This window comes from Netta rufina (assembly GCF_964035555.1).
Source record: "Netta rufina genome assembly, chromosome: 1".
Taxonomy (NCBI): domain Eukaryota; kingdom Metazoa; phylum Chordata; class Aves; order Anseriformes; family Anatidae; genus Netta; species Netta rufina.
In genome coordinates this window covers 185,721,287-185,747,958 of record NC_140123.1, presented here as the reverse complement: position 1 = coordinate 185,747,958, position 26,672 = coordinate 185,721,287, and the positions used below count along the sequence as shown (strand labels likewise).

The 26,672-nt window shown below is 43.0% G+C and overlaps 2 protein-coding genes across 2 annotated transcripts in view; both read right to left on the bottom strand.

Annotated features, from left to right (window-relative positions):
- The window catches only part of MAPK12 (mitogen-activated protein kinase 12), a 31,302-nt gene extending 16,154 nt beyond the window's left edge, over positions 1-15,148 (bottom strand). The window contains exons 1-4 of the mRNA XM_084306141.1: positions 15,015-15,148; positions 14,398-14,527; positions 5,307-5,365; positions 1,544-1,655 (exon numbers count right to left, since the gene is read on the bottom strand). Coding sequence (XP_084162267.1) covers positions 1,544-1,655; positions 5,307-5,365; positions 14,398-14,527; positions 15,015-15,130 — 417 coding nt within the window. The 5' untranslated portion in view covers positions 15,131-15,148. The remainder of the gene's footprint in view (positions 1-1,543; positions 1,656-5,306; positions 5,366-14,397; positions 14,528-15,014) is intronic.
- An 8,602-nt stretch (positions 15,149-23,750) lies between these two features.
- The window catches only part of MAPK11 (mitogen-activated protein kinase 11), a 32,040-nt gene continuing 29,118 nt past the window's right edge, over positions 23,751-26,672 (bottom strand). Inside the window, exon 12 of the mRNA XM_084306140.1 lies at positions 23,751-24,969. Within this exon, the coding sequence (XP_084162266.1) occupies positions 24,896-24,969 (74 nt within the window). The 3' untranslated portion in view covers positions 23,751-24,895. The remainder of the gene's footprint in view (positions 24,970-26,672) is intronic.

Sequence of the window (26,672 nt, the reverse complement as noted above, 5' to 3'; positions counted from 1 at the left end):
CAGTTGTGCTCTTCAAAAATGTGAGATAGGGATTGGAAAAGACACAAAATATTCAGGTGAACCACTGCTAACAGAAGATGTAATACAGCTGCTGAGACCAGGCTGCTGCAGGTTCAAAGCCTGGATCAGAGGTGAATTTGCCAATTTCTCTAAACCTGGCTTTAGTTTGTGTTTGTAGAATGGATTTACAACATTTAAATGCCAAATGGTCGGATAAAGAAGGCAATTGCTTAGTATACGTAAAAGGCTGTATCAGTGAAAATCTACTGAATGAAGAACATAAAACTGTAGGTAGGGTGAAGGAGAAATGACTAACACAGGAGTCAAGAACTAAATGTATTTACTAAGTGTTCTGATGAGAATAAAACAATTTACTTGTCCTTCTTTATCTGTTCAGCACAGAGATACAAAGGAATTTTGCGTACACTGTTCCTGATCTCGCTCAGGAACAGCATGCTGTCCTGCAGTATTATTTATTTAAATGGCGTTTGGCAATACCAACACAGATCTGGACAAATCAGCATCCTGGCTGATGTGACACACTTTCCTGCATCAAAACCATTGCTGGATTTCCACTGTGCAAGCACATCCCTATTGAGCACAACTCCCCTTCCAGCACACTGACTCCACTTAGCTTTGTACACGTGCAGAGGAAAGTCTGCCCATATGTTGTGTGTTGCAGGACCATAGAACAAAAACTGTATCGTGCAAGGAACAACCAAAAGAATTGATTGACAGATTGATAGATTGATAGACAGAGCCGTTCTATGGCCTTGTCTCCAGAACTGCAAAGCGAATTAAATGGCTGTCACTGCAGGAGCGCCTGGCTTCAGCCAGCAAAGCTAGGTCAAGGGATTTACAAGAGCAACACCTCACCTAAATTCTGAATTCTTGTCGTTTGAATTCTTGTTTCTTGCTCAGAAAGGAATGTGAATATACAACTAACAGATAACACTTAGAGCAGTGATCTACTCTGATCTACCATTTCTAGCCAACAGGATATTAAGTTTGGCTTGTCTCAAGTCAAGAGAAGACCTGTCTCTGAACTCTACAGCTGTTTCATTTGCAGACTCTGTACTCTCCAACCAGCCACAGAAAGAGGTGTGGCAAAGCAGCACCACAATCACCTACTGGGGGAGAAGGAAACTAAAAGTCACAGCAGGATTTTCTGGTTTATGGAAATAAGGCAGTCATGGTCATCCTGGATCAATGTATTACAGACCTCGAATGACTACCCCAGATCTTTTCTTTTTGGTTGAAAACAATCAAAAAAACAAAACAAAACAAACAAACATAAACAAACAAACATAAACGCACAAAAAAAAACCAAAAACATTACACACACACACACACAAAAAACAAAACCAAAACTAGCCCCACCAGATAACACTTATTATCACAAAACAATTGCTACACAATGTAAATACTTGTACGAAACCAGGAGAGATAAATGTTATCCTGCTATCAAATGATAAGTATTTATAGCTCTCCATAATGGTTTACTAGGAAAATAGATTGTGAAATGAAAATAAAAGTGGCAAACCTTTAAGCCTTTTAACATCTGATACACAAGGAACTGGATTCGGTCTTCAGTTAGTTTCTCATGCTTCATTATCTTACTTAAGTCTGTTCCCATAAATGGCATGACAAGGTAGCTAAAAAAGAAAGAAGGAAAGAAAAAAAGGACAGAATAACTCAGTCAAATAAACTGAGGTATAATTGTATGTTATAGTTCAGTGACAATATTAAATTATAGATCATGCTGTTTACCAAACAATTCTACCACCTTCCCCCCAGGCTCTCCACGTCTCTGAGTTTTTATCTTTTAAGACTGTCATGAGGAGGTATCGCACAACCCTGTCAGTGGTTATGGAAAGTTGCTAGTTGCCAGGAGAGTATAGACATTGAACTAGATAAAAGGCACCTAATCAAGAGCCACATGATACTTCAGAGATATGTGTGCAGAAAACTAGGACATTCACACACGACGTTATCTATCTCACTATCAGGGGGCAACCAAACTGCCTAGATGGTTCACTCTAATAGATGAGGTCAGATGTAACAGAGATTAATTTTCATCTAGGATCACAACCTCCTCTATTGTTGGTACTTCATATTGGTGAGGGACAGCAGCATCAGAAAGCTTGTGAATGTCACGGCGGCCCTTCAACGCTAGTCTTCCCTTAGGGTACAAACCTCTTTTCTTTGCACTGCTTGTAGGAAACTTGTTCAGAGTCTATCCTTAAAGTCAGGTCTGGACAGAGGCAAAGCCAGTCACGTCTGGCACCAGAGGATAAATCACCAGTTTCCTTCATAGTATGAAGTAAGGCAGACACATTTTCATCAAGAGAAGGGTTAGATGTAATCGTTGTTTCTTGGAGACAAGTTTTACTATATAGACTTAAAGGGGTTTCCTCCGGTTAAAATACAGGAACAGTAATTCTTTTGATTTCTACTTTTCAACCCGCTCAAAAACTTCTTTTACTGTATTAGAACTATAACTATAAACAAAAATGATAATGAATATAATGTCAAAGGCAGGTGGGACACTTGGACTTACAGATAGTATTTTGAACCTTCCCTAGGTACCAAACCTTTTTCCCCAAGACTCTGGGGATCAGGCATCAGGCTCCCAACCCAAGCATTCACAGACAGATTTGCTACTGTTTGGACAGGAAATATGTGCAATTTGATTCAGTAATTACATAGGACATAGCAAATATGGAGAAGAGAATGAAATTTTTTCTCTCTCTTCAAGCACAACCCACAAGATGCTTATCAACAGACCCAGTAACCTAGAAAACTGAGTTTGACCTCTGCTTTGTTGATGTTCTTGGATGTTGAAAGCATATTCAGATCTCCCCCCACCTCATATTTATTAAATTCATTTTCTCAGAGGTCATGAATATTTGAAATGAGCCAGAAAAAGACATTAGTGAGTGTTACAGGAAAAAAAAACAGAGGTAGAAGGAGGTGAGATGAGAGAAATAAATAAGTATCTACATGTCTTTTACTACCGGTAGTGACCTTCAACATTCATTAGGATTTTACTAGCCTGTTATCACCTGCACACATCCCAGGGCTCTGGATGGATACTGATTTATGTAAACAGACAAAGTTCACCACAATATATAACCACCCAGCACTGTAAAGAACAGGGTGGGAAGGGCAAATAAGACAATTTTTACACACACACAACGTGCTAAGTTTACAATTTGATAATTTCAAGTCTGTAACAGTCAAATTGAGAAATGGCAGGGAAACAAAATTAAGGGAGGGAAAATCCATTCCTACCCTAGGTTGTAAACTCAAACTTTAGTAATAGTTTATGCGCAATGTATTGGAATAGAACAACAATAGGATAAAACATTAGGAGCTCACTTGAACACTTTGTCTTCTACTTAAAATTTGGCAAACTTATTTTTATTATTAAATACATATTTACAATCCTGAAGTCCTCAAATAATCTTAAAAGGTTAGGCGCTTGGTTAACAATTCACTTCGATGTGAACTTGATGCCTAACACATTTAAGTTCCCTGCAGTTCCAATTAAAACCCCCAAATTCTTACACCACGAGGAGGAGCAACCTGCTCTGGCACATTTTGTATGACACAAGAGCAGACAATGCAAGGAATACAGTTAAAGAGGCTGAAAAGCAGCTGTCCAGTAGGACTGCCATTGGTGAAGATTCATGCATCTCTGGTTTTGTAAACTACATCAGTCAGCTGATCTTCTGAATCTGAAGGAAAATCAACACAAGCATGAGCAGGGAAAGGGAAACTTAACTGTTCCTTCATAAAGGAGATGGGATTTGTCTTTAATTATCATTATACTAAGTGGTAGAGCACAGGGGCAGGTGATAGAGCAGCAGGCAGAGTAGGAGCATGCTCCCCTCTGGAGAGGAGGGCTAGAAGTTAGCTGAGAAACCCAAGGTCTCAGATAAGATCAGACCTGGGGGCTCGCTCTGGTGAAACCACCTGCCTTACTTCTGCTGCCTCTACCCACAAATCAGCTTGAACTTGATCTTTATACAACAGGCCACAGATAGCATCTCATGGCTAGTCAGCAAAAGGAAAGTCTCCCTCAAATAACTCATCTGAGCTTTAGTTCACAAAAGCTGTTTCTCCACTTTTGCTTCAGATGTACACCCATCTAGCCCCGCGCGTCTCTGACAGCTTGCCAGAAATCCTGAAAGTAAATGTTGTCCTAGGTTGTAGTTTTAGCCATAAATGTGTCCCACCTACTTGACTTGCACCTCCAAAACTTGCAGGATGATTTTAGGGTCACATTTCAAACCCAGTCCTTGAATGCTAATCATACACATGTGGATTTTATTACATACATTATGTAATAAGTTAGCACTACAGGCAACATGGACAACATCTTTTTTGGCTCAACGGTGGCATAAAGGTATGAACACCTCGTCCATGTTTTCTGTGCTTCATTTTCCTCTTCTTCCTGTCAGGTAGCTTTCTCTATTAGCATACAAATATGCAGGACAGTTTTTTAGATGTAGGTACATTTGAAGAAGTCCAGCACAGTTCTACAAACGTAACATGAAATCTCCGTTAAGCCCAAGGGGGTTTCTGACCACTGTTTCTGTACTGACTTGGATTCACAAGAACTGCAGCAGGATCCATACACGCACTACATATCTGGGGTCTGCAATGCTGCCAAAAGGGAGACATCAGAGGGATGTACATGCCTGGTGCTAGCAATGATCTATATCATGTCCTGCTTGGATCATTTGGGCCTATGGGGTTAGTCAGGAGGGAGTGCAGACCACCCTCAGCTGGATGTAAGAGGCCATAAAATCAGCAAAGGGAAACCACACAGGGAGCACAACAGAGCAGAGCTCGGATATTCACCAAAAAAAATTCAGCAGCAACAGCAGTTTTGAATTAATTCTAGAGTTAGGATGGACCACACTGGAGATACGCTATGTAGCAGGCATGATTTTCAGACTGTTTGCTTGGTTAAGAATGGTTCCATCATTTGATCAGTCTGGGCCTGAGGGTACAAAATCAGCTCTTAAAAAGTGGGTTAGGCAATCCATCAAACTGGGATTTACTAAGGCCTCACAGAAGTATCATGCACCCGATAAAACAGATGTCTGGTTCTAACGATAGTCTGAAAACCTATCGATTCTGAAGATGCATGTAACAGTTGTATTAAGATGGGATTCAGAAAAAGCCATGAAGCAACGGGTTTGGAATTCCCCATTATTAAAAAATGCAAACAACCAGTCCTCCAAACAAGCAACATTCCCCTGCTCCCAAACAAAAAAAAACAACTCAAAACTTACAAGTCATTAAATTTCTCCAGTGTTACATCTGGTGTGAACACATCCAATATTCCAATGACCTGAAAATAGGGGAAGGGAGAGAAAAATAAACATGGATTAATACTGCCTTAACACAGATTCCTGAACCATGTAGTAAATGGAGAAATATGATAAGAAACATTTTCATAATGAGACAACTACAGGCATAAAGATGGCAGAAAGGATACCTGAATCAGTGCCTAGCAACATCAGGATCTGTTATGTATCGTTTTATAACTCTGAGGGCTAATTTTGATTAAAAAAAAATGTTATTTAGCTAAATAAAAGCAGCCCTTCCCAGCTGCAGGCTGCCACATTGATACTGGGGCACGGTATTTGGGGTTGGTGGGAACGCACGCTGTCTGCAGCAGCAGGTTTTGGGGTTGGTCCTTTAACGGTGCACGTGCCTCTGCCACTGCCTCCTCTAACACAGCTTTTAGAGGCAGGCCACGATTCAGGGATACTGTGGTACCGAAGCCACACTGAGAAAAGGCATCCGAAAGAGCTGTGACAAAAATGACGACATCAGGCCTGTAGGGCAGACTGCCGTGCCATCACCAAACTCTGGCCCTGATCTCCTTGTCAGTGCAGATGGGTTCTGTTGGCATGCCTCTGGAGCGTTAACCGCTGGGCAGGCTCCGTTTGGGACAGAAAGCAACAGGAATGGAAAATTGAAGAGAATACAATTATTATTCCTCAGTGACTTTTAACATTTATAACCTCATTCAGACCCATCGCCTTGGCTGCATGGTTTAGAGATTACACATCAGACTAGAAGTGCACAGAATTAGAAACTTTAAGAAAGAAAATAGGGCTAAAAACATATTGTGTTGTCTGATGTTACTATCAAAGTACTAAAAGTACCACAAAATCCACTTCAATAACAAAGCAGGATGGATTTGGGACATTATTAGTATGTCTTGATTGTTCCTCAAAATAGGGATCTTAAAAAAAAAAAAAAGCAGAAGTAAAGAGAAATTCAGAGAGAGCAGAAATGTTGGAAAAGAAGGGAGGGAGGGAGGGAGGGAGGGAGGGAGGGAGGGAGGGAGGGAGACTTCCTTTACTTAAAGCTTTACCCAACTCTCGTGAAATCCCCAGTGCCTGTATTTTTATCCTTTCCACGTCCAAGGGATCTACTCCAGTTAGCCTGGATATTATCAAAATGCCATAAGGATGAATGAGATAGAAAATCTAATAAAGATGAAGCCAGAAAGCTTACAGCTCTTTATCTTTGTGGCCATACGTATATTTGAAAGAATCACAAATAATATTTTCCTGAGGACTGTGATAAGAAACTTGTTAAATAATGTAACTACCATAAAAGAATAATTACACCCACAGAGGATTGTGGTCATTATTTGAAGCAATACCTTCAGTGCTAATAACAGAGTGAGAAGCTATGTATTTTTATATGACAGTTTTACATAAAGTTCTCCATTACTACATGGAGGATGGAGGAATTAGGAAGATGTATGGGACACCACTGTAGGATAAATGCATCTCTAAGGGTGTTTCCTAAGGCACTGTGTACACACACACACACACACATACACAGTTACAAAAGCTGTGTGCTCTCCATATGCCAAAGATTTCAGAAATATTTTAAGGGTAATCTTATCCAACACGCATTTCTTTCCCTATCTCAACTTTTTCAGAAGCCCTGCTTGCTCTCTTCCAGGAGATATTTCCACGTCTTCATTTACCTGAGCTATTTGCCTAAGCAACCTGAAACATACTGAAAATAAACTCTGTGATGTAGGAATGCAGCAGTGAATGATGCAGGGACAACCCCATGGAAGGAACCGACGGGGCAGAAGACGAAATGATAAGGAGGCTGCACTGCATCCATGGCTACACAAAAATGTTATCAGACACCTGCTGTGGAACACGGGAACATAAAGAACACGTTTCAATAGAGATAATGCCAGACTAAATAAATAAATAAATAAATTTCACTAAAATCTTACTTTTTCTCTATTAAAATAAACAGAGTCCAGTAGTTACTTTCGTCTTTTAACACACCAAGGATTTCACCATACTTTTATTGCTCTCCAAAGTGAACTTTCTAAAAATCCTGAAATCCATTTCAGCGTTTAAAACATTAAGTTGTACTTAATAGTTCAGAAATAAAAGCAAGGGACCTGTTTCCTTTTCCTCGGTGATCTTTATTTAACGGCTGTGCTTTGGGATGATTTTCCTTTACTGGAACAGAGTCGTTAGTATTTCCATTTTGGTCTTTGCTTTCTGCAGATATGTTAAGAACAAGGAGGCACAGGATAAAATAAATCTTCCAAGGAAGATACAACTCCAGATATTTCTTCAGGAAAAGGAAAAGAACTGGGCAAAGTGTAGGAAACTCCCTCCTCCGTATCATGGAAAATCCGAAGTCTGTCTGCAATGCTCTCTCTCAGTTGAATGCAGTATTTGTAAAAACTTTATGGTACTGCAAGATAATGGCCCAGCACAGAAGCAAGCCACCATGAGACATAAATGGCAAGAATCATCTCTTTTTCGTGGTGTGGTCCGTATGAAGTATAACCAAGGTCTGTGTGAAACGTTCTGTAGTTACCTGCTGGTGTTAATTCGGCTTGCTTACTGATTTTATCAGAGATGGAGGCACAGGCGAGGAGAGAACTCGCTACACCACAGGATGACAACGAAAAGCACCTGTGGAAACCAGCAGCAGCGCTACCCTTCCATGGCTGCCTTTTTTCCCCGTTAATTCTGCCACCAGGCAATTTCTGGAATGGATCCACCCCCAAAGGATGCACTTTGTTTCCTGCTGCCCATCTGGCTGAAAACCAGCCTGGATTTCTGTGAGCTCCCCTGCAGTACCCTCCTCATTGGTCTCTGAGCACGTCTAAAGGAGAAGGCACGGCTCTGAGCCTTTCCCTTCTTCCTGCAGAGCAAAACCACAGTGACAGCAGAGCTACACTCCCATGCTTTTTATTACTTTTGTTCGAGGGCTGTTCCACCGAGTTTCTGTAAAGGAAGATTTCTGGTGTAAGCAGCAGTACATCAATGAAAGACTCCGATCCTGTATAAATTAATAAGTAATGTTGGCTACATCCCCCGTGCACTCAGTGCTTCTTTATGCTGTGGATGCTATGCATGAAAACACAGCGAAGTTGAATGGCTTTGGCACTCGGGCTATGAACACAACCACGTTTCTCAGAGGGATCCCTGCTGGAGTACAGCGAACTATATATATCACACTGCCTTACATTTTCTGCAGCATTAGCCTCAACTTCATGCTCTTGCTCTGCTCCGCATCACAGGGTGCCTGCATCCTTTTATTACACCAAGAAGCCTCAATCTTTATAATTATCAAGCACAAGGCTTGTGCTACAGTCACCTTTTTCCACCTGGGATTGCTCAGCTGTTCTGCTACACCGCGCTGAGGGCTGTCTGCCGAGGGACAAAGAGCTCCTTCCCCTTCTTTTCTGCACAACGCTGACAACACGAGCACAGCGTCCTTCTCAGTGCCCTAAAATCTTAGTTGTAAAGGAACAAAGAATGAAAGGAGAAAGGCAGAGAATAACGAGTGGGGAAAAGTACTTTTCTGATCGGATTCGCTGCAGTCCTGAGGGCTGGAGGACTGCTCTTTGTGAAGTAAAAGCAAGTCAGAGAGCGCCCGCAGGCACAAGCCATGCCTCAGGAGCTGCGTCCCCCTTTCTGTAGACCTACCAGCATCCGACAGATTCAGATCCTGTGGACTTGCACTTTGGACTGGATGATGATCCTAAAACAAAGAAGGTTTGGGTTTCGCTGCTGTCCTCCTTCCTTTGTTTTACCGGACTAAGCACTTCAGCCTGCTTCACTGCTATCTAAGGCTGGGCTGTGAACAAACAGGCAGTGGCTGAAGCTTGGCCTAGACAGAACACCTATTAGGCAGGTTCGTAAAAATAAGTAGGACATGTGGCAACTGGTATCACTGCGTTGATTTATTGGCTTTCGAGTACTAAAACAAGTGACTCCGGTGTCCTCTCAGCTCCCAAGCTCTTTTTAGCTTTCACCATGCAGAAAATCATCCATCAACATTTCTCCCCTACAACGTTTGACAGCAACAAACTGCACAGCCCTACTTGTATTTCTGCTTGCAGCGCATAAGGCGATTTGCCACCTCCAGCCAGGATTCCCAGTTTGCACCTAATGGGCACTTAGCTACTCGAAGGCTGTGATTTTGTAGGTGGTGCAGTCCTGCAGGGCTTCCTGCAGGAAATCTAATACAGGGAGCCTTCACATTTGCCACCCTTCGTCTGTAAAGGCACGTCTCATCTCTAACTCCCTTCTTGGTTGGATTTCGTATGGTGCAGGGACTGCTGCTCTTCTAATGCTCGTGCCTGGCTGGCTGAACTGCAAAAGCTGACAGTCTGAAGGTTTCCTCAGGTAGGAGGCAAAATTTCCCACTATTTGCTCTGAAATAAATTCCTCCCTTGGCGGACGCTCTGTAAGCGTAACCAAAAAGCCTCGCTTTTGTCAAAATGAAGAATCCACCATAATTATCGGCTGACCCAAAATGGAAGGCGTGCATCATCCTCAGAAGCATAACCGCAGAGTGAGAGCTCATTTGCTGCCTGCTGGATACCTGAGTCCCTTCCAAGAGGGAGAAAAAAAGCTAAATGGCTCTCCTAATGTAAAACATACATTGTTCTTCAGATGTTGGAATTCACCAGAGAGCAATTTCCACACAGAGCAATGACTGAGAGCATAACACCGAGTACCTTTAAACAAATACTGCAGCTGACTCTTACAGGGTTTCCAGGAAGAGAAACATCTGTAGAATATTAACCGACTCAGCTTCAGAAATGTTTAACGGGCATTTGTCAAGAGTTTTATGCCAAAAACACATTCGGAATTTAAGTTGGTAGAACTGGGTCAGAATTACTGTGCAAGCTTAGATGTAACGTATACACAGATATGTGTGTATGTAGGCAGACGCTTACACCGCTCTCCTACAACCCATACTCCATTCTAAAACAATCCATTAGCAGTAGCTGCTGCTTTTCTCTCTCTCCAGTGCCATTTCTCCTTGCCAGCTGTTCTGCGCTCCCGACGGCAACTTCCAAACCGGCGTTAGCAAGCTGAGAGGTGAGCAGGGCGCTAGGGCTGAGCCGGCAGGAGGCACGACGCAGTTACTTCATCAAAAGCGGGGGTTGTAGCATCGCTTCCAGTCGAAACGCACCATAAAATCCAAGTCGTTTGCCAAAGGAAACCAAAGGGTCTGCACCTCTGCTTACTTGCCTGGGTTTAATTTGACAAACACAGACATCTCCACTGACTGCAGAGGAATATGCGCCTGCAGACCGACGCACGTGTCTGCAAGCCGGGGCCAGGACCCAAGCAAGCCCACTGGCAGGGTTTCCGTTCTCTTGCTGGTTTTAAAGTCAGAGCCATAACAGATAGTTTTAACTGGCCTCACGTTAAACGAACTCAGGATGTAAAGAAGCAGAGAACAAAAGCAGCACTACTGCAAAAAGCCTCCTGAAGGTAAACAGCCTGTTCTTCTCCGTAGATGCCAAAGCAACAAGAAAGATCTGTTAAGGCTGTAGTGGGATGAATACTTCCAGCTAGCACGAATACATGAAGAAAAAACAACAAAAACCCAACAAAAACCCACACTGCATTCTTCATTCTGCCTTAGCTGTTTTTATTCGTCATTTTCACACCATTCCCTCCTCTGCCAGAATCTCTTTATGCAGCTATAGTGATCCGGCAGCTTATCCCACTGGAAAGTAACTTTTCTTTTTGGCAGTATCCGAGGAATTGATCTGTATCAAATTACTTCTGAGGCAGCAGGAGGAGCTTTGGATGTTTGTAAAAGATCCCAGCTCCTCTCAGACTAAAACCTCCCAAAAAATAGGTACTAGTGCCATTAAGGACAGCGCCTTATCTCTTAACAGCCAGGCCTCACCCTCTTCATACACGGCCTCTGCTCCATGGTCCTCAGTGCCATTTGTCCCCTGGGTTTGTTTGCAAAGGGGTGAAGATAAGCCCCACACTACATAGTTTCCATGGCTTATACAGAAATATTCCTCACTACATTTCGGTAATGTGCTGCTAGAGAGCTACTAGGAAGCACAAGGATCTAGCATATATAATTGAGAAGTCATCCTTGCAACCACCATTACCTGCAGATGCCTGATCAGATGAGCAAACCGACCTGTGGGCTGTTTCCTACAGGGTAAAATACAATTCCACTACCATTCAGAAGGATGAATCCCATATTTACTTTTACAGCATGACAGGTCATCCCACAAACGTTCCACGTTCAATAAAGGAGCACGCTCTTCAAAGGATCAACAAGGGTAATCCAGGGTATTAAGCAGAAGTTTTCTTCAGTTTTCTTCACTGAAACAAGACATACTGATAAATTGTATCATTCTGGCATGGGTTTCATGGTATCTCCTGCCACCTTCATGGATCAGAGATGCTATTTTTTATCACAGCATTGTCATGAAATGGACAAAACACCACACTCTTTGTGTAATTTGCTATCAAGTGCATCATGATTACCCAAGTTATTTTAAAAGAAAAACAGACTACAAGAGCGAACTGGGTGTCACTCTAACTATCATATAAAAAGAATTTTGAATTAGTTTATAACCTGAAGTAGGAAGAAACAAGATGAAGAGCTGTGTACTGGCAGATTAGTGCAGTGCTGCAGCAACACCCCAAATCCAGTCCATAGCAGCAGTACTGTTAGACTGGCTGTTGCACCCCACCACTTACACTTGGATTACCAACTCCCAAGAAAGAGACCTTAGTGTCATTGCTATTTTATTGCGGTCTTTGAAACAATTACTTCAATTTTATTCTTTCTTAATAGCTTACATTACAGCCAGAAAGACAGATGCCTGCTATTACACAGAAGTATGCTGTAACATATCAGTTTACTGAAAAATCAGGAGCAATATTTAAATCACTGCTCTACTTTTTCCTGCTATAAGGAGATTCTCACTCACGTGAGCCCATTCAAAACTCAACAGCCCATGGAAACCACAATGGCAAGGACAGAGAACAAGAGGTTGTCCTGCCACTATTGTATGTAACATTAAAAATGTGAGCAACATGCTGGGGACTGCTGATGTGAATAAGGAAGGACAGGAAGATCAAAATGCTACATATTTCTGTAAATCCATCCTTTGGTAGTAATACGTAAAAAAGCATGTCTTTGGTGGTAGATCAAAGACTTGGGGGCGGCCTGAAAATCCTTATGAGGAATGATGCTGCCACGCTGGTCTAATTTTGGATGGGTGGAATGGTTAAAGGAGTACCCCGAGGTCAGCACGGGGGCTAGAAATCCAGAAAGGCTTTGCTGCTAGTCCTAATTCACAGTGGGTGAAATGAATGGTATGAGACTGGAATGGTAGATGGAAATTCTTGGAAAGGGCAGTACTGCCACTTCAGCCTCATACTGGATGGGTGGTGGAGACAGTTTCTCTCTCTACAGTGTTCACAAATCCCTTGAGTGATCATTTACACAGTCATTGTTCTCCAATGAGTAAATGCCATAACTCATGGTAGAACTCTTCCTTACTACCAAGGTGAGATTTTTCTTTCTGCGGGCAAACTGTTTTCTAAGACTACAAATTATTCTTTTCCTCCACCTCTATTGATTTGTAACTTTTACAGATCACATTTTCTTCTAGACTCTTCAATTAGCTAACAAGGCCATGGTGGGGTTCCAGAGCATTATCCTGAAGGGCACACACTACGTAAAAGCAGCCAGGAGTGGAAAACGCTCCCAACAGATTATTCTGGGAAATGGAAGAAAAATAATCTCCAAATTCTGAACACGGTTAAGAGTTTGGCAACTGCATGAGCTGATCTGCTCTCAAATGTTCAGTAAAGAAAATGCGGAGAGTAGAAAGCCCAGATATGACACAGAAGTTCCCTGCAAGTGTTAACTCTTTAATATATACAGCAGCGGGTAAAAAGCAGTTAATTCAAAAGAGTCATCAAAGAACATGATGAAATAAAATAAAAGATTCAGACTAAAGGGTTAAACACAAAATCCTCAGGCTACAAAGAGGCCTGCTTTTTCTGGACAGTCAGCATCTCCCACCAATTATTCTTCAAAATGAACCTGTGTTTGCTGGTACTCAGAACGTTAATACCATAATGTGACATGACTGTGACTGGCTACTGTTAGTACCAATTTCTCTCCAACTCATTTTCAATCTTGTAGCTTGCCTCGAAGCTATCTGAACGGAGTGATGCTCTAATCTCCCACATCATTAACATTTTAAACCAGGCTCTTATGCATCATTTTAAAAAGCTCCCCTCCACCCCCCATTTCTCTTTGTTTACCACATACACTCTCCAAAACCAGCATTTAAAGCCACAACTGTGATCCTCCCAGTCCATTCTGGGACCCTTCTCATGCTTCAATTCCACAAAAGCTGTTCTCACACGAATCTGTTGGGACTAAGTATCTTTATCTCATTCACACTTTTAACATTTCTTTCTACAGCTGTTCTTTTATATTGCGTGGGAATCTGTGCCAAGGTCTGCATCCTAGTCTCTGCTTCCCAGTAAGCAAATTATTTAGTCACTCCCCAACATTTCCTGCTTCATGTTAGCACAAAACCAAAACTTTCAAATACTTTGTGAAAGATAAACAACAACAAAACCCTACTCCCCCCAGAAGATACACATGTACCATACCCACCTTCAGGAAAGTTCAGAAAAAGAGATGCTGTCACGTGAGATACACAGGCACAGACCCGTGCTCTGCGTTCTCCCGTAACTCATGTGAACGCAGTGATGGAGATGTAATTTCAGGTCTCTTGGTCCCTCTTGCGAGCTCTGAGCACAGATTGAGCACCGTGGCCCTAACCTTTCCCACCCAACCCTTCCTACACATAAAGGTGTCTCCCAGAGGGGATTCCACTTGGCGTGCGCAGACACCCAGAGATCAAGGACAGACAGACAAAGACAGACACACCGGTCTCGCTGAGAGAGCCCTGAACACTACACAGCTACACGTCTGCCTTGTCTGCCAATTTTCTTTTTGTTTTACAGCGTGAAAGCCGCTGCACCGCGGGGACCTGCCAGTGCCCCAACTCACGTTTTCGTGCTTCATGTGCTTGAGGAGGCGCAGCTCGCGGTAGGCTCGCTTGGCGAAGAGCTCCGACTGAAACGGGCGGTACAGCTTCTTTATGGCCACTTTGGTACCGGTCCTGCCATCGACAGCCGAGCTTCGGGGAGCGGGAACAGACAGCTTGGTGAGCGGGGACCGAGGCGACACCGCCGACCCCAGAGCCCCTCAAGGCTGGCACACTCGCCCTGCTCTGTCACACTCACTCTGCCCGGGCACACTCGTTCTGCTGAGGCACACTCCTTGTCCTCAGACACACTCGTTTTGCCCTGGCACACTCGTTTTGCCCTGGCACTCTCCCTGCCCAGCCCTCAGCGCGCTGCCCGACGACCTGCACCCACCCCCCGGCTCCCCCCGGCCGGGGACGAGCCCCGGGGACAGCGGAGACCCCCGCGGGGCCCCGAGCCGAGCCGGCAGCGTGGCGGGGCCGCCTGGCTCCCCACCCCCGGAACAAGTTGGCAGCAAACAACCAGGGAACAAAGCGAAAAGCGCCGCGGGCTGCGCCCCGCCGCGGCTCCCCCCCGGCCCCTTCCCTCAGCCGGGGGGGGGGCGCAGCCCTGCCCTTACCCCTGCCCCTGCCCGCTCACCAGACGGCTCCGTAAGCGCCGGAGCCCACGGGCTGCAGGTCCCGGTAGCGGTCCCGCACTTCCCAGAGGGTTTTGGTGACCTCCTGGCGGTAGAAGCCGTTCTTGGGGGAGGACATGGTGCCGCGGCCCCCTGCCGGCACCCTCCAACAAAGAGCCCGGGGGGAGCGCGGGAGGCGAGCGCCGGGCTGAGGCGAGCCGAGGCGAGGCGAGGGGCCGGGCTTGGCCGCGCTCCCTCGGCGCCGCTCCCTCCCTCTGCCCGCCCCTGCCCCGCTCAGCCCGGCCGGGCTGCTCCGGGGGACCGGCAGGGAGCCGGCAGCCGGCCCGGGGCAGCCGGGGGCCGGGTGTCGGGCACGGCAGGTGCCGGTCAGGCAGGGCAGGAGCCGCGTGTGGCAGCGCCTCAGCCCGCCTCCATGGTGGCGGCGTTCGCGTGGCCCCGTGTGAGGGGCTCAGCGGCAGCTCTGGCGCTTCTTCTCCCCTCAGAAACGTGGAAAAAAGGGGTGCGGGACACCTCACGGACACTCCAGGCGGCTCTCCTTCAGAGATGAGGGGTGGCAGACCCAAGCAGGGGCCCGGTGACCCGCTGGTGTTGTCGAGGGGGACGGCATTGAGCTGCCCGGCATGTCCAGTGCGTGTGCCTGGCGGTGCGTGCCTGGAGAAATGTGCTGGGTGAGGCTCTGCTCTAGCAGGACACGCTTAAAATCCATCTGCTGCCCCTTGGCACGGTTGTGTGCAGCCTCGTGTCTGTGGGTTTGGTGGGGTGGCATAGATTTTTGCAAAGCTCAAGAGATTTTCCCAGTTCCAGTCGTTTCCCCTGTGACATCGGTCTTGGTGGTGGCAGCTGGAGCTGGGAAAGTTCCTGGAGCTGCCAGGAGCAAATGGCTGGCTGGTTTACGTGTTGAAGTCCTGGTGTGAATTAGGGGTGCGCTGAGTCCTTGCTGTGAAGCTGAAAGCAAATACGTCCCTGCCTTCCTCCGTATACACACACTGTGGCGTGGCATCTCAGCCTGGGCTTGTTCTGCGTTAGAGCTCTGGGTCTGATATCTGACTTCTTATGAAATCTGGCTTTCATATAAAAGCGTTAAGGGATATAAAGCCAAACATAAAAGTGGAAAGAAGAAGAAATGGCGGTTACAGACAAAGCAGCAGAAGCTCTGAAAAGTAAACAGGGACAGGAGGAGGACGGGGCAATCCTTCAAAGCCAGCCAGAGGGGCTGTGCCTGACCCTCTTCCTCCTGCAGCTCCAGGTGCGTGTGAGAGTGCTCGCAGGAGAAGGAAGGGACTGAATGTCGTTGTGCTGTGACAGCCCTTGGTGGCCCCCACATGTACACTGAGGGGCTGTAACTTAGTCTGATGAGAGCTGGGAGTACAAAAGTGAACTTTCAGATCACCCTTGCACAAAGCTGCACAGCTGTGGACTTCCCACTTCACCTCAGGATCAGACCCAAAGTTTCAACAACATTTAATATTGTTAAATAGAAACAGGTATGCACTTAATTTAGTTGCTAAAGCAAGTGGTCCCCTGCACATTTGGTGTGATATGAAACAGTTCAAACAGCTGCTTAAAACCACTGCTGTGCTGGAAGATGGAAAATAGCAACCTTCATGGTGTTTTGATAGTAAATATGCCTGGTCCAGCATGCGTACGGCAAAGACCTGCTTTTAAAAATGCGTTATGTTTTCTCTGTGTGTATATAATTAGATCCTTGCCCTTTGTTTTGTCTGACTTCACCCCTGAGCAATGTTGCTGAGGTTAGGTAATTCAGACTTCCTGTCACTAGAGTTCGTTTTGTGGCTTAGCTAGAGAGGGGCAGTCTGGCCAAGTTGCGTTGTTCCCGAGGCCTTTTTGGTAGTTCCAGGGGTCCAGGCTTTTATGTGTGTAACTACTAAATCTGGGAGAGCAGCCCTGGCCTGCCTCCTCCCATTATTTGCACATCAGATACAAATTCACAACATCCTTCCACCACACAGGTGTTTTCCAGTGCTGCTCTCTGCTGATATTCGACCTGTTGGACTCCCTGTTTTAATGAGGACAGAAACCAACCTTCTGATGCTCGGCAGGTAATGCATGGCTCATGTCAAATGTTAGATTAACGGAACATATTTGTTTTTCAAACCCGCAGTCCCATCAGATTTTATTTGTTCATTTGCTTTTTAATTTCTGCCATCACCTTTATGCACTGTTTGGCATTCAGATGGTGGCTGGAGTGAAATATGGTATGGGCAAGGTGAAGGCTAGAGAGTGGTACTCTTACTCAGCTCTGAGTGACACCGTTATTTAAATTACATTTAATGACAAATAGATATGTATGTATATAATACAATGAGAATTTGTTCTACTTTTGGTCTATAGCCCATTTTTAGCCCAATATAGCCCAATCCAGTCATGGCAATATGATGCTTCCTCACTGCTTTTTATCAAGGCAGAAAGTGGATGATTTTGACAATGTAGGTGAAAATACTAACCCAGCACCAAGACAATATCACATTTGTGCAGAAGTTCAGAAGATTACAGAGCGGCTTTCTTAAGATATTTTAAATTCAGTGACCGAATTGGCCAGTGCTGTTTTTTCCTGTGCTCTTCCTTCACATAAGTAATTAGATTTACTTTGCTTTAGATGGATGAGGGAGCAGTGTAGATCAAATACAAGGCCATCTTTCCTCGTCGAGTTGCACATACAGCAGATGCACTGATAAACTTACTGAAAAGAACAGGAAATTAGCACTGTTGTGAGATGGAGGCTTCTAATAAAGCCATTAAGAGCATCCATGGCAGGAGTGAAAAGAGAAACTTGGATCCATCCACAGCTAGTAGATGTTATAGCAGAGTCACAAAATGCATCAGCCTTGGTATCCTGCTAGGCTTGGCTGGATGTATTGTATTGTATTTTCCCAAAGACAGTCTGTTGCAATTACACCAGTATGATGCTACAGCCATATCTTATCCCAGGCAGTGTGTGCTTGACAGGGCTAATTAAAAAAGGAATGCTCTCAGATGTTTCTGCTTTTGGCATACGTTTATTGTAAAGCTTATAGAGCAAAGAGACCTTCCTTAGACATCATGAATAAAAGTGCCCAGCCTGTAAAGGGAAAGTTGTTTCTGGGAGGAAACAGTCATGTTGGTATATTTTTTTTATTTTTTATTTTGATTTTTATTTTTTAAGAGCCACCTTTCAGTGTGTTGGAAGGTTGCCATCAGCCATAAAGCATATGAGGTAGATAGGATGTGTACAGTAGTCTTTGTGTTCCCTCCAGGGACTGCTAACTCAATTTCCACTCCAGTCAGGACACGAGGCTTCGGTGCTGCAGGAGCTCTCTAAGAGAGCAGTGCAGAAGCTAACCACCTCTGCCTGAGCAGTTCTGCAGAGGAGGGGTAGTTACAGAGTCTGGTGAGAGAGTTGCATGGTAACTGCTCAGAACAAAGAGTTTATTAACAGTGATAGAATGACACGGCATAGTTTCTCAGGACATAAACTGGGGGCTGACTGCTGGCCCTGAGGGAGCTAGGTGCATCTGTGTGAACAGGTGACGGTGATCCCCCAGCCCAGACATTGGCAACAGGGGAAAGCAGAAGATCATACAATGTCCTTGGAAAAATCAAGCTCCTTCCCACCTTACTGCCCATATCTTTTAGTGACTTTCACATGGTCAAAACAAGCTCATCTTGACAGTATTTCGCATGTGAATACTTCAGTTCTGTAAAACGTGCTTTGAAAATGGCAGTAAAACTTAAAATTTTGCTGGATCGTCAAAGGCTGATTCCTAGAATATTACTTCTTTAAACAGCCATCCATCCCCACTTTCACAAAGTAGCCTGTTCTTGCCTATTTATGTATGTTGCTGTAGAGGAAGCAAATCAATTTAATTTATTACAAGGAAAAGTAAAGCTTTAAACAAAAACACCAAAATTCTTCTGAAAGTATTCCTGTGCACTTGTGTCCACACCCTTCCCCACTGGAGCTGTTGCCAAGTGTTTTGCAACTCTTCTGTTGTTTCTGTGACCTCTGAGCAGGGTGCTTGAATCCCGGTTTCCGTAACGTGGAGGAGACTTGGGGACCCAGCCATACTGTGAGAATGCAGTGAGCAGGTAGCAATAAATATGTACCACCTGAGTGCTTTATTTATTTATTTTTTAAGTTTATTTATTAGTTTTATTTTTATAAACTGGGCATTTCATTTGTTCAAGGTACTGAGTGAGAGGTTACTGCAATATTTACAACCCCTACTTTTTATTTTTCCCAGCTGGAAGTGGGATGGAAGAAGCAAAGCCAGGTTCAGAGATTAGCAGACAGGTATGTATAAAACAACTCCTTGTCACACTCTCGTAACTCCTTGACTTCATTCTCATCACTCTTTGATTCCAGATCATGCCTAAAGGCCCTCTGCTACTGATTCATGAAATAAACTGATGTGTGAGAAGTGTTTCTGTCTGATTTTGGGGCGTCGGGAGCAGGGAGGAAACGTTGCTGCTTTTAATCTATAGCAGACTGTCACAGTCTGCAATCTGATGGAGCAGAGGAAAAAACACTCTTGGTTTGAAGAGCTTTCCATTGCTAAGTCAAAAATCACACAAAAAGTACATTCATGGGTACAGAGTGATAGCTTTTACCTATTTGTCCCTACATAGCTGTGTGCATCACCTGCTTATATCGCCACAACCTTAATGGTACTCCTACCCACGGTCCCCATCCTCCTTAATACTGCAGTCATTTGATGCATTTTCAGCTGAAGCTGATGAGAAAGATGGACCGGACATGAGTATGCTGTGTTAGTTTAGCACAGAATGTAACACCTGGGGTTTATTCTTGATTTGAGCCCTTGGGCTCTATTATAAAATGAGTATGAAATACAAATATATTTTCTTAGCGCTATTCTACAGGATATCATTCCATAAGGGATGAAGTATGGCTCAGTGGAGGTGCCAGGTAGGGCAGGTTCGGTGTCTATTTGTCTCATGGCTGCCACCGAGATTCAGGTGCTACTCCACTCGGTGATCAAATGGGAATCCAAAAGGATGAGCTGAAACCTCTCCATACAATGCTCACGTTAACTGGTGACAGGATCTGGAGCTGAGGGACCATGCGACTGCAGAGCGACGCATCTGTATGCACGCAGGATCAAAGCCTGAGGAACAGTTTCATTCATTATGCAGAAATTTGCTGTATGATGGATTAAGGATTGTATTGGTTTGAAGATCAGCATCAGCACTGGAAGCTCACAGGATATCCCCCCTTTTATTCATGCCGTAGAACCTTTTGCACATGTCAGCTCAATATTTTATACTACAGGAGCAAGAAGGTCAATGACAGCCACGCTAATGCAGCTTTCTGACCCTCTTGGTGCTAGTCACATAAAATCCTCACGCTTTTTGTCTTTGCCTACTTACACGGGTCCCATTTGTTAATGCATGCAGCACTCAGTGTTGAAAACCCATCAATGTCAAAGACTCATAAATGAATGCCACTGGGTATGCTCACTTTGTGAGAGCGAGTGGATTTTCTGAGAACCAGCTTCAGAGAGCTGCACTGTATCTATGGATGCTAGCAGCTTGGTTCATGGGCAGGAGAAACAAGCAGCTCCTTTGAAGGCCGTTGTGATGAGTTCCTTCCTACTCAGGCTGAGCTTGCCCAGCTTGAATTCCTTTCTGCTGCTAGCAAAGGACATAAATCATCCAACTTACAGCACATTTCTCTTTTAGCAAGGGCTAAATGTTTATCACACTTACCTGGCAGGGATTCTTGAGCCAGGCCAGCAATTACAGATGTAGCAAAGGCTTCTCTAACGCAGTTTGGGACTGCACTTAAATAGGTCATTTCTAATAGCTTCATCTTCGACCAGGCTGTGGGCGTTGTGAAGGGGGACGTCGGCATCCTTTTTATCATCCAGGGGCTCATGTGACGGGAAGAAAGGAAGGAAGTGGCTTTTGTATTGACTGCTCCCCACCTCTGTCAAAGACTTTGTTGTTGCCAATATCCTGTCCTTTAAACAGCTGTCCGTCCCCGTCCCCCCCGTTCCTGGGGTAAGCGCTTGCTCTCTCCACGTGATCTTGCAGTGAACTGAACCTCCTTCCTTTTCAATTTTCTCTTTTATACCAAATAAATAATAAAAATAATAAAAAACACTAAGAGCACTAATGGGAATTCTGCAACAATGCTGTCTAATTAACAGGTATTGACCTATTATTGCATTATATTTCTTCATACACCAGTGCTGATCACCTCATTTTCTATTTGATTTTGTTTTCTATATATTCCCAGAGTTATTAGTAACCCTGCTGTTTTGTACCTGTGCCCCCACTGTGTATTTTCTGGGAGGAGGGAATTTTGCGTATTATGGCAAGCGATAGCCTGTAATGCTGCGCTTTTCTTCTAAACCATCCTCAGGGTTTCTTTCTATCAGCACACTTTTAAATTAGAGATAGCTTAAAAAACGAAGATGCATATTTAAAAAGAAACGCAGTGTATACTTATGCATATCAAAAGATTGAGCTAAATGTAAAAGACTTTTTTTCCTCCTGCAAGATCTCTTACTTCCAATGATGATAAAATTACTAGATTTGGGGTTGCACTTAACGCTGATTAGAGTGAGATAATAAATACTAGAGGTAATTTCAATTTAGTAGGTAGCGGGATAACAAGCTCTAGTGACTGAAAGCTGAAATTAGGTAAATTCAGATGAAAAGTAAATTGCTGACAATGACAGCAATTAACCAGCGAGAGCCCTCCGAGAGTTGTGATGTTTTCCTCCAGTGGCAACGTGAGTAGCTGAGCCACAGCTGAGTTGTTTGCCTGTGTTTTGCTGAGAATTAATTCTGTGCTTTGCAGGTGAGCAGGGATGGCAAGCGCCATTTATTGTGGGCTACAGCCTATGGCACTCTCTGCAAATATACGTGCCATATACAAAGAATGTACAAAAGCACAATTGTAGCAAGGAGTGGTGTTAGGAGATTGCAAAAATACAGTTTAGCAGGCTGTACTGTAAAAAAGTTTTGCAAATAAAACTTGGGCCCTGTAAACAATCCCTTTGTTAAAGACATTTTAGCAAAAAAAAGCCAAAATGAAATAAAAACCCGAATTTTATAATTATTTGCTCTATTTTATTTATATTTTTTTCTCTATTCTTTAAAATTACTTCTAAGTGATCTTACACATTCACCAGCCGTGAAAAGACCTCGCTCCTAAATGGTTACCTCTATTGGCCTGTTTCTCCTGGTTGAAAAATGCTTTTTTTTTTTTTTTTTTCCCAATCTGTGTTCAGACGATAAGCATTATTAGCACTAAGCCGTCCATGTCGCGGTCTCAGTGGGGTACTGGCTTTCCAATTACCCCGTCCTGCTGCTGGGAACTGATAAACTTTCCACGCTGCATTCCCGCATCTCCACAAGGGAGTCTGCTACCTGTTCTAGGAAAAATATATTAATTAGTGGCTTTTAGGTCTAAGAAATCACCTTGATATGGCAAATCAAGGAAAAAACCATCTCTCCCACTACCGTTTTTCTTAACATTAAAATGAGAAATCATTTGTGGGTTATGATGGTATTTAATTAAAAATAGCTGAGCTGCTGTTATCCATCACTCTGTCACCTCTGATCAGTTTGCACGTGGCTATGACTGTGCTCTTCCTACATAATTTATCTCCTAGAAGAAATTACATCTGTGAGTGGAAATTGAAATACATTTTTTGTTTGGTATTTTAAAGAAGATTCAGAGTTGCCAGGAGAACAAATTTTGGAAGCGATAAAAAACTTTCTCTTTCTACTTTACTAGTAGAGCTATGTCAAGCAGAGATTGTCTGCTATGTGCCTACCACGGAGTTTTACGTGTTCTTTTGAAACATTTGGTGATGGCCACCCCCGTAGCCAGGAAACCAGATTAAACAAATGATGGGACAAATCCCACACTAAATTCATTATCATTTGATGTGAAGGGTTTTCAGGAAATTTCATTATTTCATTCTTGCCCTTCCAGCTGGGGAATAGCTGCAGATCAGCCTAGCAAGCTCAGTATGAGATTTCAGAGAAAATAAAGCACCAACTACTTCTCTGTTAAGTCGTAAACAAGCAAATTAAAAATATATATACTTAAGACATGTCTGAGGGATTATTTTTCATGCAAATCATTTAAGGATTTATAGTCTTTTCACCTATTTTAGCATCAGATTCAGACAATTGCTGAATGACCAAGCTTCATCCAGCTTTGAAGAATGTCGATGTAATGACAGCCAGATAGCAATTCAAAGGACTCCCGATAAATCTATGCAAGCATTTACTTTCAGGTTAATAAGCCTTGAAGAACGTTGAATCCAAACAGCTGCACTCTGCTGAAGGTGAGTATTAGGTAACTGGCAAACATTGTCAACAAAAGCCCACCAGTTAGACCACACATGAGGAGCAAATTTTGTAGATGGAATGATTAGTTCTGCTTTTCGAGAAGACAAGCAATACCACATCAAGTATCTTTGGAAAATAAAAGCTCTTGCACTTGATTTTTTAAATCTGTTTATTAAGAAAAAGGTTTTGTTTTTACATAGAAAAGATACAGAGGAAGGTAAATAAATGCAGTAGAATTCATTAGGTCATATAATAGCTGTACAACTGGGTCTTAATGACAAAAGTTGAAGAAAACGTAAATAATATAAAAAGCCATCTACAAAATGAGACTTTGACAGTGAGAACAAGACACAAAAATGAACAACGTTGACTAGTTTGTGCAACCATGATTCACTAGGATGTGAGAAAGACACCGCAATGAAACCACAAGACGCCTCATGCCAAAGGATATTCCTGTTGTAGTATTATGCTTCCAATGGGGAACTGAGATAATAAATTAAATTCTTTAATACAACTCAGTATGCGGTCTATCCTGCAATTTATTAATTAAGATTTAATTTTCCAGCTCTTCAGAGCTGGAAAGCCTTTAAAATTTTGCTCGAAAAGACAATCTGTCAAGATGGATATTTTGTGTTTCACAGATCTGCAAACTATTCTTAAATCTTCTTTTGTCTCGTTTTCCAATGGCAATTTTTAGACCATTTTCTCAAGGACTAAATGAAGATAATGAATAACATTGAGTTCAAAGGTGTGAACTTGACTGAGTATCCTTGCACTGTGATCTATGACAGCTTTTGCTGAAGTTTGCAGAAAACTAGAGATGTCCTGGAAACTTGTGCAAGTTCACCAGCTCTCCACCAACGGCAAGGTTAGGGGTACCAGCAAGAATTAAAACGGTCACAAACTGGTATTGTGCAGAATAAAAATATGTATAGGGAAAAGAATGAGGACAGACACTTTAATGGCAACAGGAGACAGGGATTTATTTTTTACTGACTTTGAACTGGTATTAGACTGAGAGACATCCAGTAAATTTGTAAGACCACCATAGATATGACTACCTATGCATATTCTGTCTATCTCACTACCACGTCCTCTCTTCATAAAGGCACTAACTATAAAATGAAAACGGACAGATAAAACTAGGCTAATGCCAGAAAAAAATGGATCGCCTGTATGGAGTTCTATGTTTATGTTTGTATACATTCATGCGTTAAATGTACAATTTTAAAATTAATTTAAAATGTCACCTTCATTTTGGCAATACAACTGATAAGATGAAACATGCAGAAAACACGGTTGAACAGAACTCAGTGCATAATTTTGTCAGAACAAAGAAGTTCTTTATCACCCTTTATGAATTGGGAATACATTCATATTACAAGGCAAGAAAACCCCAAAACAGACAACATCTGGCTTCTGTATAATGCATCTGCTTTTCCACATCTTCTCCAACATCTTTGGATAGTAAAATCTACGTTTGAACACAGGTTAAATTGTATGGTTATATTTCAAGTCTCCATAGTGCAGCAAGGCAAAACACAGCTGCCTGTATTTACTGTTCTATTTCCAGGCTATCCATTTTTAGGTCAGGTGGCTTAAAGCTAATCACTTCTTCATAGGTAAGTTCTGTAGGGAGGGGGGAAGAGAGAGAAAAGAATTATGTGGTATTTCTCTTTAAAAGAAAAGTATTCCAGACAAAACTGTTTAATGCATTCACGTGACTTGTAGTTTGTATTTCCAGCCTTAGCAGATTCTAGATCCAAACCCAGACTGAATTCACAAAGAATCTTTCTGTTAACTTCAGATTATAAATGAGACTCGCTATTATTGTAAAACATGCCTGTCCCCTTTGCCTAATTACTAAAACACATCGGCCCTGAAATGGAAACATCAATTATGCTGTCAGATGGCCTGACAAAATGACGTAATAGGAGATAAAATGTAATGCAAAGTGGCATCCTTAAAAGCACCCAAACAGGTTTTAAAATGTGCACTTTTAACTGCAGAGAATGTTCTTTATCATCGCTCAGTCAATTGCCTTCAACATAAATCATGTGCAATTCTGTACTAATGCCTTGTATCTAGGTGGTTTGGTGTTTGTTTTTTTTTTTTTTTGTATTTTATTGTAACTAGCTTAATTTTAAGGTCCTCTGACAAAATGTTCTTTTGTCTCACAAGCACGCAGCAGTTCTATTTCCATCAAGAAAGGCTTAACTAGAAACATGGAGTCACTGCTATTTTACCCTGCTCCAGGAGGAGCCCTGTATCTTTTCTTGCTGACAGTCACCTTGTGTTTTGCACCTTGCACAGCAATGGGATACGCTGTCAGCAGATTCCTCCTATGTATTTTCTCAAGTTAGTGTATTTTAAGGACTAAACCCTGTCCACACATAAATAAGTGGCCAACAATGCATTCCCTGTCCACACATAAATAAATGGCCAACAATACATTACTTCAGGATCTGTTTTGATCTTTAAATCATATCAAACTTGTGTTTATTAGCTCTTTTATTAAAAAGCTCTGTCAGAGACAGCTAATAAACATAAAAGTGGACCTAGCTCTGCTCAGGGAAGTATGTACAAGTCTTAGGGCTGGGTCTTGATTACCCTTTGGTTGCGTTATGCTGTAGCATGGTGTACAACAAGCAGCATGCCAGCTTCACTAAACAATTGAAGAATTTCCCTGTAAGAAATTCCATGTAGGGAGCCCTGAGTCTGAACTATCTGTTAGGTGACTCAGTGATCGATCTGTAGCTATTAAATAGCATCTAGTCACAGGCAGCCAGGTGCGTTAGAGTGGTCCTGGCTGAACTCTGAGTAAGCCAGTGCCCTCACAAATCAGATGCCTGGGACTGTGTTATAAATTATTCCTGGTGGCTGTGTATTGTGTGTTCATGAAGCTCTCTACTCTTTCTCATGCCACCTAGTTAGCTAACAGTACAGATGAGATATATAGAATTGGAACCAGCAGCTAAGGAGAGAGAGAGAGCAGAGAATTCAACTCTGAATGGCATTCTCTTGGCCTCTGTATCTTGAAATATTATCTAACTGATTAAACATGTCAGAAAAAATGTATGAGCTTAGGCTGCAAACCTCAGCAGTGTGCAGTAGAGGTCAAGGAAACTCTGAAGTGCCTAATGTGTGAGACAAAGTGCCTGAAATCTCATTTTACTTTGGCTGCTCAGTGCCTCTTGGGATCAAGCACCACTTTTAATTTGAACAGAAGAGGAGAAATATGCCACTGATGTCTTCAGAAAATGGTTCAATATTTCATTAACAATACAAACATTTTATGCAAATTGTGACCTTTAATGTCGGCTTACTTAAAT